Source organism: Hypanus sabinus, chromosome 8 (genome assembly GCF_030144855.1).
Source record: "Hypanus sabinus isolate sHypSab1 chromosome 8, sHypSab1.hap1, whole genome shotgun sequence".
Lineage (NCBI taxonomy): Eukaryota > Metazoa > Chordata > Chondrichthyes > Myliobatiformes > Dasyatidae > Hypanus > Hypanus sabinus.
The window spans coordinates 112,454,667-112,471,977 of NC_082713.1; the positions used below are offsets into that span (position 1 = coordinate 112,454,667).

Consider the following 17,311-nt stretch of genomic DNA (forward strand, 5'->3'; position numbering starts at 1 on the left):
CCTGAAGGCACACACTCAGTGATTCAGGAACAGCTTCTTCCCCTCTGCCATCCGATTCTGAAATGGACATTGAACCCATGAACACTAGCTCACTTTTTAGTATATACTATTTCTGTTTTTGCACAATTTTTAATCTATTCGATATACATATGCCATCATTTACTTATTTATCTATCTTCTACAAATGTTTGTATATGATGCACTGCATTGAACTGCTGCTGCTAAGTTAACAAATTTCACGAGACATGCGGATGATAAAAAACCCGATTCTGATTTACTAGAACACTGATTGGATTAGAGAGCATGTCTCACGAGGATAGATTCAGTGAACTAGATCTTTCTGTGTTTGGAGAGCAGGAGAATGAGAGGTGACCTGATAGAGGTGTAAAAGATGTTAAGAGACATAGATAGAGTGGACAGCCTGTGACATTTTCCCAGGACAGATATGGCTAATAACAGGTAGCATAATTTTAAGATGATTGGATGAAAGTATAGGAGGGTTGTCAAATATAGGATCTTTACACAGAGGGCAGCAGTGCGTGGAACTCCCTGCCAGGGATGGTGTTAGACACAGATACATTAGGGACATTTAAGAGACTCTTAGATAGGCACATGGATGATAGGAAAATGGAGGGGTATATGGGGCAGAAGTGTTAGATTGAACTTAGAGTAGGATTAAAAAGGTCAGCACAATATTGTGGGCTGAAGAGCCTGTACTATGGTGAACGGTTCTATGTTCTAAGGTTAAGGTTATCCCTTGTCACCAAATTGTCCAATGAACTTTTATAGATGTACTGTTGAAAGTATCCTGACTGGTTGCATCTTGATCTGGTGTGCCAGTTTCAACATGTAAAAACAGAGGAAGCTGCAGGAAGTAATGGACTCAAACCAAACACATCACAGGCACATCCCTGTCCATCATTGTTCATACGTTATCTAGAGGAGGCTCTGCCTCGAGAAGGCAACATCAAACATCCCCACCATCCAGGCCATGCAAGCTTTAGGCAAAGAAGCCTAAAGCCTCACACCACCAGGTTCAAGAACAGTTACTTCCCTTCAACCATTTGGTTTTTGAATCAGCCTGCACATCCCTAATCATACCTCACTATAGCAACACTGTGGCCACTTTATGCTGTAATGCACTTTTTTTGTTCTAAAATAGTTTTCTTTCTTTTAAAAATTGCGTATAATTTATAGGTTATTTTTGCAAATGTTGTGTTTCTAATGCTGTGTGCCTGTGGTGCTGCTGCAGGTAAGCGTTCCATTGCACCTGTGCAGACATGTACTCGTGCAGATGACAATAAGCTCGAATTTGATCAACTTTGAAGTTACTTTCTTCCTTGGGGCCCTATACTGCCACTCCTAATTCATCAGAATCACTCAATTCCAGTCACCTGGTTCTAATCCCACCACATCTGCAATTCCTACCTTCCACTCTCAACCAGATGTTGAGGTCTCACCACCACAGTACAGACCCGGCTGGGTTTGTGGTGTGGTAATGAGTGGCACATTCCCGACCCTAGAAATGTGTAGGACCTAATCGTTCTCTTTCCCAAAAGTCCAGAACCTCAGGTCCCAGTAGACAGCCATTAGAGCTTCCATCAGGCAGTGATGTTGTGTGTAATAACTACACACAGGAAGCTGAAGAAGCTCAGTAGGTCTGGCAGCATCTATGGAGAGTCAATTTTATGTCAAGATCTTGCATTTTGGTCCAGATGGAGGGTCTTAACCTAAAATATCGACAGTGCATTTCCTTTCACAGATGCCTCCCAACCTGGTGAGTCCCTCCAGCCCTTTGTGCGTTACTCCAGATTCAGCATCTGCAGTATCTGGCCTCTCCCTGTGTCAGTGTAGCTTCTGACATGTACGTCATGCTGTTGAGCATGGAAGTGATAAATATTTAACTTAATAACGAATGATTTGTTGCAATATGGATTGCACTGATGGCAATGGCCCTCTTATTCCATTAAGAAAGCATCCACTCTATCACTCTTACATGTCCATGGCCAGAGCAGATATTTTGAAACCCTCCAGGACAGGCCCTACAGTTTGGACCATAGAATCCACTGCAGCACTTCAGCACCTAGGAAACAAACCATGAAAGATCACATTAATCAGCTAATCCTGGTGGAGGTTCTCAACCTGAAACTTTGACTGTCCATTTCCCCCTGTAGATCCTGTCTGACCAATTGAGTTGTTCCAGCTTTTTGTGTGTTGCTCAAGATCATATCAACAATGCGTTTATCCAAGAGATGTGGAAGTCAGTGATCAAGATTTATTGTTTGTTCTTAACTGTTCTAAACTGTGGAAACAGCCAATTGTATTGGTGGGTGTCGAGACCCAAGTAAACCAGACCAGGTTGGGCGGGAGAAACACAGAAGTGAACAAGGGGAAAAAAACAGCATTTCATTCTCAAAGGTATCAAAGCTTTTCATTCCAGTTTTATTTAATTATTTGAATTCATTCTCAGCCAAGGTGTGACAAGGATTTAGGTCTTTAGATCAATGGTCTCTACCTTGATACAAAATAATGAGGGGCACAGACAGGTTGAACGTAGATACTCTTTATCCCAGGGTTGGGAATCAAGAACTAAAGGACTCAGGTTTAAGGTGAGAGGCCTTTGATTTAATATGAGCCCAAGGGACAACTTTGTCACACAGAGGGTCTATACATAGACTGAGAAGTCAGAGGAAGCATTTGGGGCAGGGACATTAACAACATTTAAAATTCTCTTTGACAGGTACATGGATAGAAAACGTTTGGAGGGATATGGGCTAAATGTGGGAAAGGGAACTAGCTTTGATGGTAATCTTGTTTGGCATGGAGTGGTTGGGCCAAACAGCTCTTTTCCATGTTATATGATTCTATGATCCTCAGTCCTAGCCCAATAACAATCACCCTGTTACCATGCCATACACTTAACAAACTGGGCAGTTTTATTTCCAAGTGATTTAACTGAAGCTCTTTCTGATAAACTAGTTATCCTGACGCTAGGACTAATATCACAGTGAGTTAAAGACCCACCACTGGATTTAGTATTTAGGAAGTTCAGAGATTTGTTTTTGTACTCACCGTAACTACCTTGTAGCAGTTTCTACTACAGCCACGGGTTGGCAGGCTGTGATCCATTATATGGGTCATGTAAAGGCATCCTTGTTTAGAAGTATCCTAGAGCAAGAAGCAGTCATTAAAACTCCAGTTGAAGTCTTTGCATCACACAGGAAGGCAGCAAACAGTGACATGATTCATCTTATTAGATACCTGGAGGATGTACATAGGAAAATAGAACACTATAGCACAGTACAGGCCTAGTCCCTGCTACATGGCCCTCCATTTTTCTAGCATCCATGTGCCTATCTAAGAATTTTTTAAATGTCCCTAATGTACAGCATTTGCTTCTACCACCACCCCTGGCAGGGCATTTCTTGCACTCACCATGCTCTGTGTGAAGGACTACTCTGACATCTCCCCTATACTTTACTCCAATAATCTTAAAATTATGCCCCCTCCCCATCAACTATTTCCACCCTATGAAAAAGCCTCTGGCTGTCCACTCGATCCATGCCTCTTATCATCTTGCACACCTCTTTCAAGTTACTTCTCATCCTCCTTCACACCAAAGAGAAAAGCCCTGGCTTGCTCAACCTAACTTCATAAGACATTCTCTCTAATCCTGGAAAATCTCCTCTGAGCCCTCTTTAAAACTTCCACATCCTTCCTACAATGAGGTGACCAGAAATAAGCAAGTGCTGCGTAACCAGGATTTTACAGAACTGCAATGTTACTCAGTCTCTGATTCATGAAGGCCAACACACCACACGTTTTCTTAAAACCATGAGGCATAGGAGCTGAATTAGGCCATTTGGCCTATCGAGTCTGTTCCATCATGGTTGACTTATTATCCTTCTCAATCCTATTCTCCTGCCTTTGCCATGTAACCCTTGGTGCCCTTACTCATCAAGAACCTGTCACCCTCCACATTAAATATACTTAATAACTTGGCCTCCGTCGCTGCCTATGGCAATGAATTCACAGATACACTACCCTCTGGATAAAGAAATTCCTCCTCACCTCTGTTCTAAATGAATGTCCCTCTAGTCTGGGGCTGTGCCCTCTGGTTATAGACATCCCCACTATAGGACACATCTTCTCCACATCCATTCTGTCTTGGACTTCCAATATTCAATAGGTTTCTTCTAAACTCCTAAACTCACTTCTTAAAGAGTGTAGTGAATTTTGAAATTTTCCATTACTAATCATTACTAATGCCTCCACAATTTCTTCATTACCTCTTTCAGAACCCTAGGGTGTTGTCCAACTGGTCCAAGTGACTTATCTACCTTTAGATCTTTCATCTTCCCAAATACCTTTTCCTTAGTAATAGTAACAGCACTCACTTCTTCCCCCTGACACTGTCGAACTTCTGGCATACTACTAATGTCTTCCATAGTGAAGACAGAAGCAAAATATTTATTAGGTTCCTCCATCATTTCTTTGTCCCCCATTTCAAACTCTGCAGCGTAATTTTCCAACTGCGATATCCATTCTCACTTCTCTTTTACTCTTTACATATTTGAAAAACGTTTGGTATCTTCCTTTATATTATTGACTAGCTTGCCTTCATATTTCAACTTTCCTTAGTTCTGTTTTTAAAGGCTTCCCAATCCTCAGACTGCCCATTAATTTTTGCTATATTGTGTGCCCTCTTTTGCTTTTATGCTGTCGTTGACTTCCCTGGTTGCCTCATTTGCCCTTTAGAATATTTCTTCATCTTTAGGATGCTTCTATCTTATGCATTCCAAACTGTCCTCAAAAATGTTGTTCTGCTGTCATCCCTGCTCATGTCCCCTTCCAATCAACCTTGGCCACCTTCTCTCTCATGCCTCTAATTCTCTTTACTCCACTGTAGTACTGATACATCAGAATTTGCCTTCCCCTTTCAAGTTACAAGGTGAATTCTATCATATTATGATCACTGCTTCCAAAGCTCTCTAATCAAATTTAGTTTGTTACACAGAATTGCCTTTCATCTAGAGGGCTCAACCACATTCTATAAACTCCCAATCCACATACATATTGAAATTCACCTGTCTCTGTATCCCACATCCTGACTACCATTTGGAGGCCTGTATATAATTCATCAATGTCTTTTTACCCTTTCTGATTCTTAACTCTATACACGTGGATTCTACATCTTCTAATCCTGTATCACCTCCTTCTAAGGATTTGATTTCATTTTTACCACCAGAGCCTTCTCTGCCTACCTGCCTGTCCTTATGAAACAAGGTGTATCCTTGGATGTCTTGTCTGAACCAACTGCCGCCACTGGGCTATAAACGTGCAGGAGCAGTGTGTGGTTAAGTGCCTTGCACAAGGACACACATGCTGCCTCGGCTGAGGCTCGAACTAACGACCTTCAGATCGCTAGCCCAAAGCCTTAACCACTTGGCCACATGCCAACACACGTTAAGCTCCAAGCTATGATCTTCTGTCCACAACATCATACCTACCAATCTCTAATTGAGCTACAACATCATTCTCCTTATTCTATACATTCACATATAACACCTTCAATCCTGTTCATGACCTTTTTTGATTTTGCCCCTATATTACACCTCAGCTCATTCCACTGACTGCAATTTTGCCCTATCACCTGCCCATCCTTCCTCACAGTCTCACTGTACACTGCATCTGCTTTTATACTACTTGCCCCATCACTCAGCCCTGTCATTCCAGTTCCCATCCCCCTGCCAAATTAGTTTAAACCCTCCCCAACGGCTCTAACAAACCTGTCCCACAAACGTGAAAAAATCTGCTGATGCTGGAAATCCAAAGCAATACATAAAATTGCTAGAGAAACTCAACAGGACAAGCAGCATCAATGGGGAAGAGTAAACAGTTGATGTTTTGGGCCAAGACCCTTCATCAGGACTGGAAAAAAAGAGGAGCAGGCAGCTTGGGGGAGGGGGAGGAAGAAGTACGAGGTGATAGGTGAAATGTGAAACCAGGAGGGGGTGAGAGTGAAGTAAAGAGCTGGGAAGATGATTAATGAAAGCGATAAAGGGCTGGAGAAAGGGAAATCCGATAGGAGAGGACAGAAGACCATGGAGGAAAGGGAAGGGGGAGGAGCACCAGAGGGAGGTGTTGGGAGGTAGGGTGGTAAAGTGAGAGAGGGAAACAGGAATTGGGAATGGTGAAGGAGGGGACAGGGGCAATTACCAGAAGTTCGATAAATTGATGTTCATGCCATCAGGTTGGACGCTACCCAGAAGGAATATAAGGTGTTGCTCCTCCAACCTGAGTGTGGCTTCTTCACAACAGAAGAGGAGGCCATGGGCTGACATGTTGGAATGGGAACGAGAAGTACAATTGAAATGGGAGGCTACCAGTAGATGCCACTTTTTCTGGTGGATGGGGTATAACTTCTCAGAGAAGCGGTCTCCCAATCTACGTCAGGAGGCCTCAGGGAGCACTGGATACAGAAGGTGAAGAGACACCTCACCTGGAAGGACAGTTCGGGGCCCTGAATGGTAGTGAGGGAGGAGGTGTAGTTGCAGGTGTAGTGCTTGTTCTGCTTGCAAGGGTAAGTGCCAGGAGGACAATCAATGGGGAAGGATGAGTAGAGGTAGGGAAGGAGAAAGTGCGAGTGTGTAAGGAAGGGAATGAAACAGAGAGAGAGACAGATAAAGCATGAGAGAGACAGAGATGAAAAGAGGAGAGAGAGAGTGGACAAGAGAAAGAGAGTAGTGGAGACGGAGAGTGAGAGAGAGTGGAGGAGAGGGAGAGAGAAAAAATGAGAGAGAGTGGAGAGAAGAGGGAGAGAGAAAATTGAGACTGAGAGTGAAAGAAAGTGAGAGAATGGTCTACACACACAAAATGCTGGAGGAAATCAGCAGGCCAGGCAGCATCTACAGAAAAAAGTACAGTTGATGTTTCAGCCTGAATTCCTCCAGCATTTTGTGTATATTGCTCGAATTTCCAGCATCTGCAGACTTTCTCTTGTTTGAGAGAAAGGTCTAGCAAGGAATTTCCTGAGTAAGGCTTTCAGCAGTTGAAAGCACATCTTGGGACATGGGCCTGTATTTGAGTCTAAATTCATTATTAATTTAGGGCAAGTTCCTGGTCTCTATTCTGATGCCGTTTCCATTTTCTTTATAAGAGGAGTGAGGAGATGAAAAAACAACAGAATGAGCAAAAAAGAGATATAATTAACAGAGTGCTTACTTACCAATGGGGTCGTTCCAGGTTCACAAGTGCTGTTTTGAAGTTTAGCACAACTTACACAAGAGCCCTTAATGAATGTAAATGAAATAAATTTTAAGTTGCAAACAGGTTAATATCCATGCACTTTTCTATACTATTATCGATATCCTTTCCAAGACATTGAATATATGAAGAAGAATCTACAGAGCCCATGCTTCCCAATAAGGGAAGAAGTTCTAGGTGCCAGGCAAGTGGAGAATGCATTGCCAGCTCCATCTCCAAATTTGGAAAGACTTGCATTTCACTGATGTTTCAAAGAACATCACAGCCAACAAAATGTTTTTGAAGTATAGACAATATTGAAATGAAGAAAACATGCAGTCAATGATTTGTTTTGGTAATTTTGAGGGATAAATATTGGAGTGTGCCCAGACTTCTTAGATATGGTCCTAGATATGAGGGGGCATGGTAGTTCTAGCTGTTAGCACAACACTTTACAGTGTCAGCTATAAGATCAGGGTTTGATACCCACTGATGTCTATAAGGAGCTTGTATATTCTTCTCATGACTGCATGGGTTTCCTCTGGTTGCTCTGGGTTCCTCTTACATTTCAATAGCGTATGGTCATGGTTAGTAAATTGTGGGCATGCTATATTGGCACCAGAATTGTGGCAAAATACTTTCAGGCTGCACAGCACAATCCTCACACATTTGATTTGATGCAAACCGTTTATTTCACTCTATACTTTGATGTATGTGTGACAAGTAAAGCTAATCTTCACCCTCTATGAGAACATTTACATCCAAAGTTTTAAAAAAGGAAGGGTCCTGGAGAAAACAATCAAACTAATGATGTACATCATGAGGGTACTGCATGCTTTAGTCGTGACAAACCAAAGATCTACTCCAAATTTTCATTGAACATCATGGTGTTCCTTAAACTGGAAAAGAAGGTCATCACATCTGGCAGAATATGATACCTATGGATGACCCAGAGAAGAGAAACAAAGCAGATTCTTTCAGCATTCTGGGGATTCCCTAAGGTGTTGTCAGACTGTATTTAAAGTATTGTGAGTAGTTTTGGGCCTTTTATCTAAGGAAGGGTCTGTTGGCATTGGCGAAGGTCCAGTGGAGGTTTATGAGAATAATCCTGGAAATGAAAGGGTTATCATATGAGGAGCATTTGATAGCTCTGGGCCTGTACTCACTAGAGTTTAGAAGAATGAGGGGGAGGGGATCGCATTGAAACCTATTGGATATTGAAAAATCTTGATAGAGTGGATTTGGAGAAGATGTTTCTAATAGTGGGGGAGTCTAGGATCACAGGGCACAGCTTCAGAATACAAAGACGTCCCTTTAGAACAGAGATGAGAAGGAATTTCTTTAGCCAGAGAATGATGTATCTGTGGAATTTATTAGAATGGAGGTTGATAGGTATTTGATAGTGTAGGCCTCCGTTAGACTTGATAGACCTTGGAAAGTTTCCAGGGTGCAAGCCTGAGCAAGGTTGCCCAAGCTGCAAGTCTCCCCTCTCCACGCCACCAATGTTGTCCAAGGGAAAGGCATTAGGACCCATACAGCTTGGCACTGGTGTCATCGCAGAGCAATGTGTGGTTAAGTGCCTTGCTCAAGGATACACACGCAGCCTCAGCCAAGGTTCGAACTAGCGACCTTCAGATAACTAGACAAACGCCTTAACCACTTGGCCACGTGCCAACACAGGTACTTGATAATAAGGGTGTCAAAAGTTAGGGGATGAAGGCAGGAGAATGAGATTAGGAAGAAAAATAAATCAGTCATGATTTTTAGGCAGAACAGACTTGATAAGCCAAATGGCCTAACTCTGCTCCCTCATCTTATAGACTTAAAGCTTTATGGATTCTTTTCTGAATAACCTTCCAAACATTTTCTAAGCATTAGATGGTTACTTGTCATTTCAGCCGAGGTCACATTACCGAGGTGATCCTATGCTGTGTATTGTCACATCGACGGGGAAGAATTGGCAAAATCGATGGTGGAATCAGCAGGTCATTCAGAATGAAGATTCTGCCATTCTTGCCAAATATGTCTGCTTCTTCAACTGCCACATCCTGACCACCCAACAAAATGCGACCCTGCAGAGGTAAAGGACAACCAACAAGTGCTCAATGTATTGAAATAAGCCAAGGAAATAGAGACCTCAGGAATTCAGAGTACACATTAATCACTATTCAACACTCAGTTTCCAAACCTCAAACATCTGCATTAATTGTGCTTCTCTCCATCATGCCAAAAGTTTGGATGTACACTGATGACCGCACAATGTCCAGTTCCAATTCCACTCACAGGTCAGCAGATAATGAAGAAAAGGGCCAAGATAGAGTGGACATGGAGAGGATGTTTCCAATATTGGGAGAGTCTAGGACTGAAGGGCACAGCTTCAGAATAGAATTAAACATATGGTTGGATGAGATATTGCATCCGCAAACAATACTAAGACTGGCATGGCTGTGGACGGTGTAGAAGATTGCCCAAAGCAGACCAGTTGCCAATCTGGGCAGAGACATGGCAGGTGGAGGTTAACCATGGAAAATGTGAGGCGTTGCACTTTGGGAGGTCAAATGCAAAGGGTCAGAACACAGTTAGTGGAAGAACCCTTAACAGTGTTAGACACACACACACACACACACACACACACGTATGTGCTGGAGGAACTCAGCAGCTCAGGCAGCATCTATGGAAAAGAGTACATTCGACATTTTGGGCTGAGGTCCATCAGGACTGGAAGGAAAGGGAGGGGGCAAGAGGCTCGCTAGAAGGTGATAGTTGGAGCCAGGTGGATGGGAAGGGTCAAGGGCTGGAGAATAAGGAATCTGATAGGAGAGGAAAGTGGACAAAAGGAGAAGAGGAGTGATAGGCTGTTGAAAAGAGGTAAAAGGTCAGAGTGGGGAATTGAGGAAGGGGATGGGAATTTTGTTTACTGGATGGAGATACACAGATAGCATATAAGATATTGCTCCTCCACCCTGAGGGTGGCATCGTTTTGGCACCGGCGTAGGCCATGAATCGAGATTGTGTTCAGTTCTGGTCACCTCAGAACAGGAAGGATGTGGATACTATAGAGAGAGTGCAGAGATGATTTACAAGGATGTTGCCTGAATTGGGGAGCATGCCTTATGAGAATAGGTTGAGTGAACTCGGCCTTTTCTCCTTGGAGCAACGGAGGATGAGAGGTGACCTGATAGAGGTGTATAAGGTGAAGAGAAGCATTGATCGTGTGGATAGTCAGAGGCTTTTTTCCAGGGCTGAAATGGCTAACATGAGGGGGCATAGTTTTAAGGTGTTTGGAAATAGGTACAAGGGGGATGTCAGGGGTAAGTTTTTCACACAGTGAGCAGTGGCTGCGTGGAATGCACAGCCAGTGAAGTTGGTGAAGGCGGATACAATAGGGTCTTTTAAAAGACTCTTAAATAGGTACATGGAGCTTAGAAAAATAGAAGTCTATGCGGTAGGGAAATTCTAGGCAGTTTCTAGAGTAGGTTACATGGTTGGCACAACATTGTGGGCCGAAGGGCCTGTAATGTGCTGTAGATTTCTATGTTCTATGTTCTAAGGATGTCTCTTTAGGACAGACATAAGAAGGGTGGGAGATTGTGGAATTCATTGTCACAGACAGCTATAGAGGCTAAGTCATTGGGTATACTTAAAATGGAGGCGATAAGTTCTTGATTAGTAAGGATGTCAAAGTTTATGGGGAACAGGCAGGAGAATGAAGTTGAGAGGGATAATTAATGAGCCATAATCCAACAGCAGAGCAGTCTTGATGGGCAGAATGGCCTAATTCTGCTCTTACGTCTATAGCCTTATGAACCCTTGGCTGAGGGATGTAGACCCGAGGGTTACAGGCTGAGGATGTGGGGTAAGACATTCAGGACAGAGATAAGGAGAAACGTATTCAGTCAGAGGGCAGCGAAACTGTGGAATTGTCCTTCATAGAAGGCGGTGGAGATCAAGATGGTGAATATATTTGAGAAGCAGGGAGACAGGTTTCTAAACAGAAAAGGTGAAGAGGAGCATGGGGAATGAGCAGGAATATGGTGGATGTGATAGAAAATCTGCCATATGGGATTGAAGGACTCCTAGGTTTTCCATATTACTATGTGCCAAGTAGTGTGGGGGAATTACATGGTTGAAACCTGAACCTTGATGTTCAAAGCATTGTGGAGGTGTCTTCAGCAGACGATCTACATGAGCTTACTCTGAAGGCTCACCACCATCTTTGCAAGCAACAGTATGGACAAGAAATAAATGGCAGCATAGGACGGTGGAATTCAATTCCTGTCGCTGTCTATAAGGAGTTTGTACATTCTCCTCATGACTGCGTGGATTTCCTCTGGTTTCCTCCCACATTCTGAAGACATACAGTTATGGTTAGGGTTAGTAAGTTGTGGGTATGCTACATTGGCGCCGGAAGCATGGTGACACATATGGGCTGCCCCCAACACATCTCTGCCCTGTGTTCGTCATTGATACAAATGATGCATTTCACTGTATGCTTTGGTGTTTCAAGACTCAAGATTGTTTAATGCCATTTCTAGTACAAAGGAAAAGTGCAAAGTAGAACAAAATAATTGTTACTCTGGATCCAATTTAGCACGAAAAACACAATAAGATTAAGAACACAATAATAAAAAAAACAGTAAATATAAATGCCTAAAATAGCTTATATATACAGATTGGTTGTATGTACATGGAAGGACACAAACACAGGATTGTCTGTACAGGTGACTCTGAGATAAAGTATTGGCGGAGGGAATGTAGCAGGGTGGGTCAGTGGTTGGAGGTGTTGATCAGCCTCACTGTTTGGGGAAAGAAACTGTTTGTGAGTCTGTTGGTTCTGGCGTGGATGCTATGTAGCCTCCTCCCTGATGGGAGTAGGATTAACCGTCCATGAGTGGGGTGGGTGAGCTCCTGCATGATATTGCAAGCATTTTTCCGATACTCTTCTGCATACATGTCCTTGTATTTATATACATGTGACAAATAAAGCTCATCTTTAATGTTTAATTAGTCACTGGAAGAGATAAAGAAATGTTAGATGATTTGCTATCACTATCTTCACAGTATCACATCACAGGATCTTTGGCCACAAGCTTAGTCTAAAGCTGGAATTAAAAAGGTAATATATAAACAAGAGCGCCAAGTACTTCTTCAAAAATATTTGAGGATAGATAACAAAAAATGGACATTTGAGTACACTACCTGTTTCTGTGAAATGGATCTACTCACATTTCTGCTCAAGTTCATTGGCACAAGCTGATTGGCTAAGCTCACAATCTTAGGTGAAGAGAGTAGGCTCGAAACTTCCAGCTGATTTAGGAGAAGAAAAAGCAGTGTGAGGACTTATTTGTGAATACTTCCAGTTACCTAATGCTCTGAGATCAGTGTTCACTGAACTTCCCTGCTCCGTCTGAAGTGCCGCCCAACCTATTTGTGACTTACCATTTTAACTCTTCCTTCCATTCCACATCTGAACTCTCAGCCATTTTACAATTGAACACAAGCTTCAAAAATATTTATCAGTGACAATTATAATCTAAAATTTAGTCAGGAAACCAAAGAAATTGAGCAAAGTATCATTTTTATATGCATTTTGTTAATGTTGAAATTAATGTTTCATTGCTCTACTTGGATGACCATCTGGTGAGATAGGTTAAAGTCAGGTCTAATATCTTAACTTTTTCTGAGCTGACTCATTATTCCCAGTTTGAACAATGACTTTCACAAATTCAGGTTTTAGATAGCTCCACTTGTTGGAATTATCAAAACTAGAATCTAAAACCTAAAGACAAGAGAATCTGCAGATGCTGGAAATTCAGAGCAACACACTCAAAAATGCTGGAGGAACTCAGCAGGCCAGGCAGCATCTATGGAGAAGAATAAACAGATTACTTTTTTAGATAAGACCCTTTATCAGGACTTGAAGGTCCCCTAGCATGTTGTGTGTGTTTTTCTAAAATACAAGATACAAACAGAACAGGCAGGGAGTGGCGATAGATGACAAACTCTGTTTTATTTCTTTACACAGATGCTTCCTGACCTGTTGAATATTTCCAGCATCCTTTGCTTTTATTTTGTACTTGTAGGATCTGCAGCATTATTGAATTTTTTGCAGTTATTTATTGGATAAAGAAGAACTAACCTCATTTTCAGGTATGATGTGATGTCTCATCAGCTCCTCAAGCTTCATCTTACCCTGTAAAAGAAAGGAATGGTATCAGTAATCCAACAAGCAACACTAATTTTTTTCAGGGCAGAAAGATACACATAGAGAAGGGAACAATTTGTAAACACTTTATCATAGAACATAGAACAGTACAGCACAGTACAGGCCCTTCAGCCCATGATGCCGTGCTGACCTTTTAACTTACTCTAAGATCAATCTAACCCTTCCCTTCTATATAGTCCTTCATTTTTTTTTTCGTCATCCATGTCCCTCTCTAAGAGCTTCTTAAATGCCCGGAATACATGTATCTGCCACTACCACCATCCCAGCAAGACGTTCATCACACTAACCACTCTTTGGAAAAATCTTACCTTTGACAACCCCCATACTTTCCTCCAATCATCTTAAAATTTTGTCCTCTTGATTAACTATTGCCACCATTTTTTTGTTAGGCAGCCAGTGGTGTAGTGGCATCCACACTGGACTTCAAAGTAAATGGTCCCAGGTTCAAATCCAGCTGGCTCCTTGCACGCTTTCCATCAGTGCTGGGTCAAGCGTCAAGCTAGCAACTCAGCCTCGTTAAAAACACAAACAAAAATGCTAAAGAAATGCGAGGTGCCACAAACGGGGAAAGGAACAACTCTTTTTGTAGGATTTTCTGCTCAAGGACATTGGTGTTTTCATTTCAGGCTGGTGATGCCAGGTAAACAATAAGATGTAAGGGCCGAGAGAACATCTTCCATTACCTTGGAAGGTAATGAAATCCAAAAATTCACATCATGCTGCAAAAAGAAATTCATCTCTGTGGAAGGTCTTGAGAATTTGGAAGGGATTCCAGAGACTTGAGAACAAAAATCTGGCCTTCCACTCCAGGTGTGCTGTTCTGTCCCAGGTATCTTCATTCAGATGGGAACATGTAACCAAGGCCTTGATCTCTCTCTCAGTTGGATATAAAATCACATGTTGTCATTCAGAAAAAAGTGAAATCTCCCTCAATTAACTCACAAGTGTCCCATAATCAACATAAAAAATAGCTCTTATTTTAATATTACATTCTGAGTGAGTTTGAAGTCTTATAACAGTGGAATAGAAGCTGTTGTTGAGTCATACGTTTTTATGTCATCTGCCCAATGGAAGAGGAGAGGAGAGAGAATGTTTGGGGGTGGAAAGAGACATTGATAATGTTAGCTGCTTTTCTGAGGCAGCATGAAGTGTAGACAGAGCCTATGGAGAGGAGTTGATGCAGGGGATTGGGGAAGCAGGTTAAAGGGGGCATTTGGTCTACTTCTGTTGCCAAATGTTGCCAAACTTTATAGATGTACAGTGACTGGCTGTATTACAACCTATATGAATGGAAAAGCTTACAAACAGTAGTGACCACAGTTCAGTCCATCACAGGAAAAACCCTCCCTATCATTGAGCACATCTACAATTTGCACTGCCACTAGAAAGCACCAACCATCAAGGACTCCCACCACCAGGCTATGCTCTCTTCTTACTGCTGCCATTGGGCAGGAGGTACTTTTCTAGAAAAGGTGGATGAGCTTAGGGCATGGATCAGCACATGGAATTATGAATTGTAGCTATTAGTGAGACTTGATTGAAGGTGAGGCAGGGAGGGCTGGTAGCTCAGTGTTCCAGGGTTCTGTTATTTTAGGCATGACAGAGCAGGAGGGATGGCATTACTAGTCAGGGAAAATGTCACGGCAATGTTCAGTCAGGACAGAGTGAAGAGCTTGTCTAGTGAGATTTTAAGGATGGAACAAAGGAATAAGAGAGCAATGACTACATTAAAGGGATTATATGATAGACCACCCAATATTCTGTGGGATTTAGAGGAGCAAATTTGTAGAGAGATCGCAAACTGTTGTAAGGAACATAACATAAGAACACGAGAAATAGGAGCAGGAGTAGGCCATCTGGCCCATCGAGCCTGCTCCGCCATTCAATAAGATCATGGCTGATCTGTCTGTAAACTCAGCTCCATCTACCCATAACCCTTAATTGAAGAAGTTACCAGGAAAGTTGATGAAGGCAAGAGAGTGGATGTTGTCGACATAGATTTTAGAAAGGCTTTTGACAAGGTTCCTCGTGGGAGTTTGGTCAAGAAGGTTCAGTCACTTGGCGTTCAAGATGAGGTAGTAGATTAGATTAGACATTGGCTTTGCAGAAGAAGCCAGTGAGTGGTTTTAGATGCTAATCTGGAGATGTCACAATCGCAGATTGGAAGCCGCAGGGATTTGTGATGGTCCATTGTTGTTTGTCATCTACATCAATGATCTGGATGATAATGTGGCAGACTGGATCAGTAAGTTTATGGATGATACTAAGATGGGAGTGTGGTGGACAACGAGGAAAACCATCAGAGCTTGCAACAGGTTCTGGACCAGCTGGAAAAATGGGCTGAGAAATGGCAGATAGAATTTAACAGAGACAAATATGAGGTGTTGTATTTTGGGAGGACCAACCAGGGTAGTACTTGGTGAGTGGTAGATCATTCAGGTGTGAGGTAGAAAGGGGTGAACTGGCAAGGCAGAACCTGGAGTACTGCGTGCAGTTCTGGTCTCCTTACCTGAGGAAAGATATACTGGATTTGGAGGCAGTGTACCAGGTTGATTCCAGAGACAAGGGGGTTAGACTATGAGGACAGATTGAGTCGTCTGGGACTCTTCTCACTGGAATTCAGGAGAATGAGAGGAGATCTTATAGAAACATAAAATGATGAAAGGGATAGATAAGATAGAGGATAGATAAGATAGAGTTTCCACTGGTAGGTGAGACTAGAATTAACAGATACAGCCTCAAGATTCGTGGTAGTGGATTTAGGATGGAGATGAGGAGGAACTGCTTTTCCCAGAGAGTTGTGACTGTGGAATTCTCCGCCCAATGAAGCAGCGGAGGCTACCTCTGTAAATATATTTAAGACAAGATTGAATATATTTTTGCATAGTAGGGGAATTAAGGGTTATGGGGAAAAGGTGGAGATGATTCCATGGCCAAATCAACCATGATTTTATTGAATGGTGGAGCAGGCTCGATGGGCCAAATGGCCTACTCCTGCTCCTATTTCTTATGTTCTTATACAGATCTATAATTCCTTGAAAGTTGCAACACAGGTGGATAGATTTGTAAAGAAAGATTTTGACGCATTGGTCTTCATAAATCAATATATTGAGTATGGGAGTTGTGATGTTATGTTGAAGTTGTATAAAATGTTGATGAGGCATAATTTGGAGTATTGTGTCCAGTTTTGGTCACTTACCTACAGGAAAGATGTAAATAAGACTGAAAGAGTGTAGAGGAAGTTTACAATGATGTTGCTGGGACTTGAGGATCTGAGTTATAGGGGAAGGTTGAATAGGTCAGGACTTCATGCCCTAGCGCAGAAGGGGAGATTTGATAGAGGTATACAAAATTATGAGGGTGAGGAGTACAGATAGGGTAAATGCAAGAAGGCTTTTTCCACTGAGGTTGGGAGAGACTACAACTAGAGGTTACGTGTTAAGGGTGAAAAGGTGAAATGTTCAAGGGGAACATGTTGAGGAGCTTCTTCACTCAGAGGGTGGTGAGAGTGTGGAACGAGCTGCCAGCGCAAGTAGTGGATGTGCGTTTGATTTCAACATTTAAGAAAAATTTGGAGAGGAAGGAGCTAGATAGATATCTGATGGATAGGGGAATCAAGGGATATGGGGACAAGGCAGGGACTGGGTATTGATAGTGAATGATCAGCCATGATCTCAGAATGCAGACTCGAGGGGCCGAATGGTCTACTTCTGCACCTATTGTCTATTGTCTATTGTACATGGATGGAAGGGGTATGGAGGGCTATGGTCTGGGACTAGGCAGAATAATGGTACAACACAGACTAGATGGGCTGAGGTCCTGTTTCTATGCTGTAGTCTT

General features: G+C 42.4%; 1 protein-coding gene across 3 annotated transcripts in view; it reads right to left on the reverse strand.

Annotated features, from left to right (window-relative positions):
* The window catches only part of stab2 (stabilin 2), a 292,259-nt gene that overhangs the window by 122,308 nt on the left and 152,640 nt on the right, over positions 1-17,311 (reverse strand). For 2 of the 3 annotated variants that reach the window (XM_059977628.1, XM_059977630.1), the window contains exons 16-21: positions 13,385-13,438; positions 12,445-12,552; positions 9,159-9,317; positions 7,229-7,291; positions 3,073-3,168; positions 1,997-2,083 (exon numbers count right to left, since the gene is read on the reverse strand). In XM_059977628.1, the coding sequence (XP_059833611.1) occupies positions 1,997-2,083; positions 3,073-3,168; positions 7,229-7,291; positions 9,159-9,317; positions 12,445-12,552; positions 13,385-13,438 (567 nt within the window). The remainder of the gene's footprint in view (positions 1-1,996; positions 2,084-3,072; positions 3,169-7,228; positions 7,292-9,158; positions 9,318-12,444; positions 12,553-13,384; positions 13,439-17,311) is intronic. The other variant, XM_059977629.1, reaches the window with a different exon arrangement.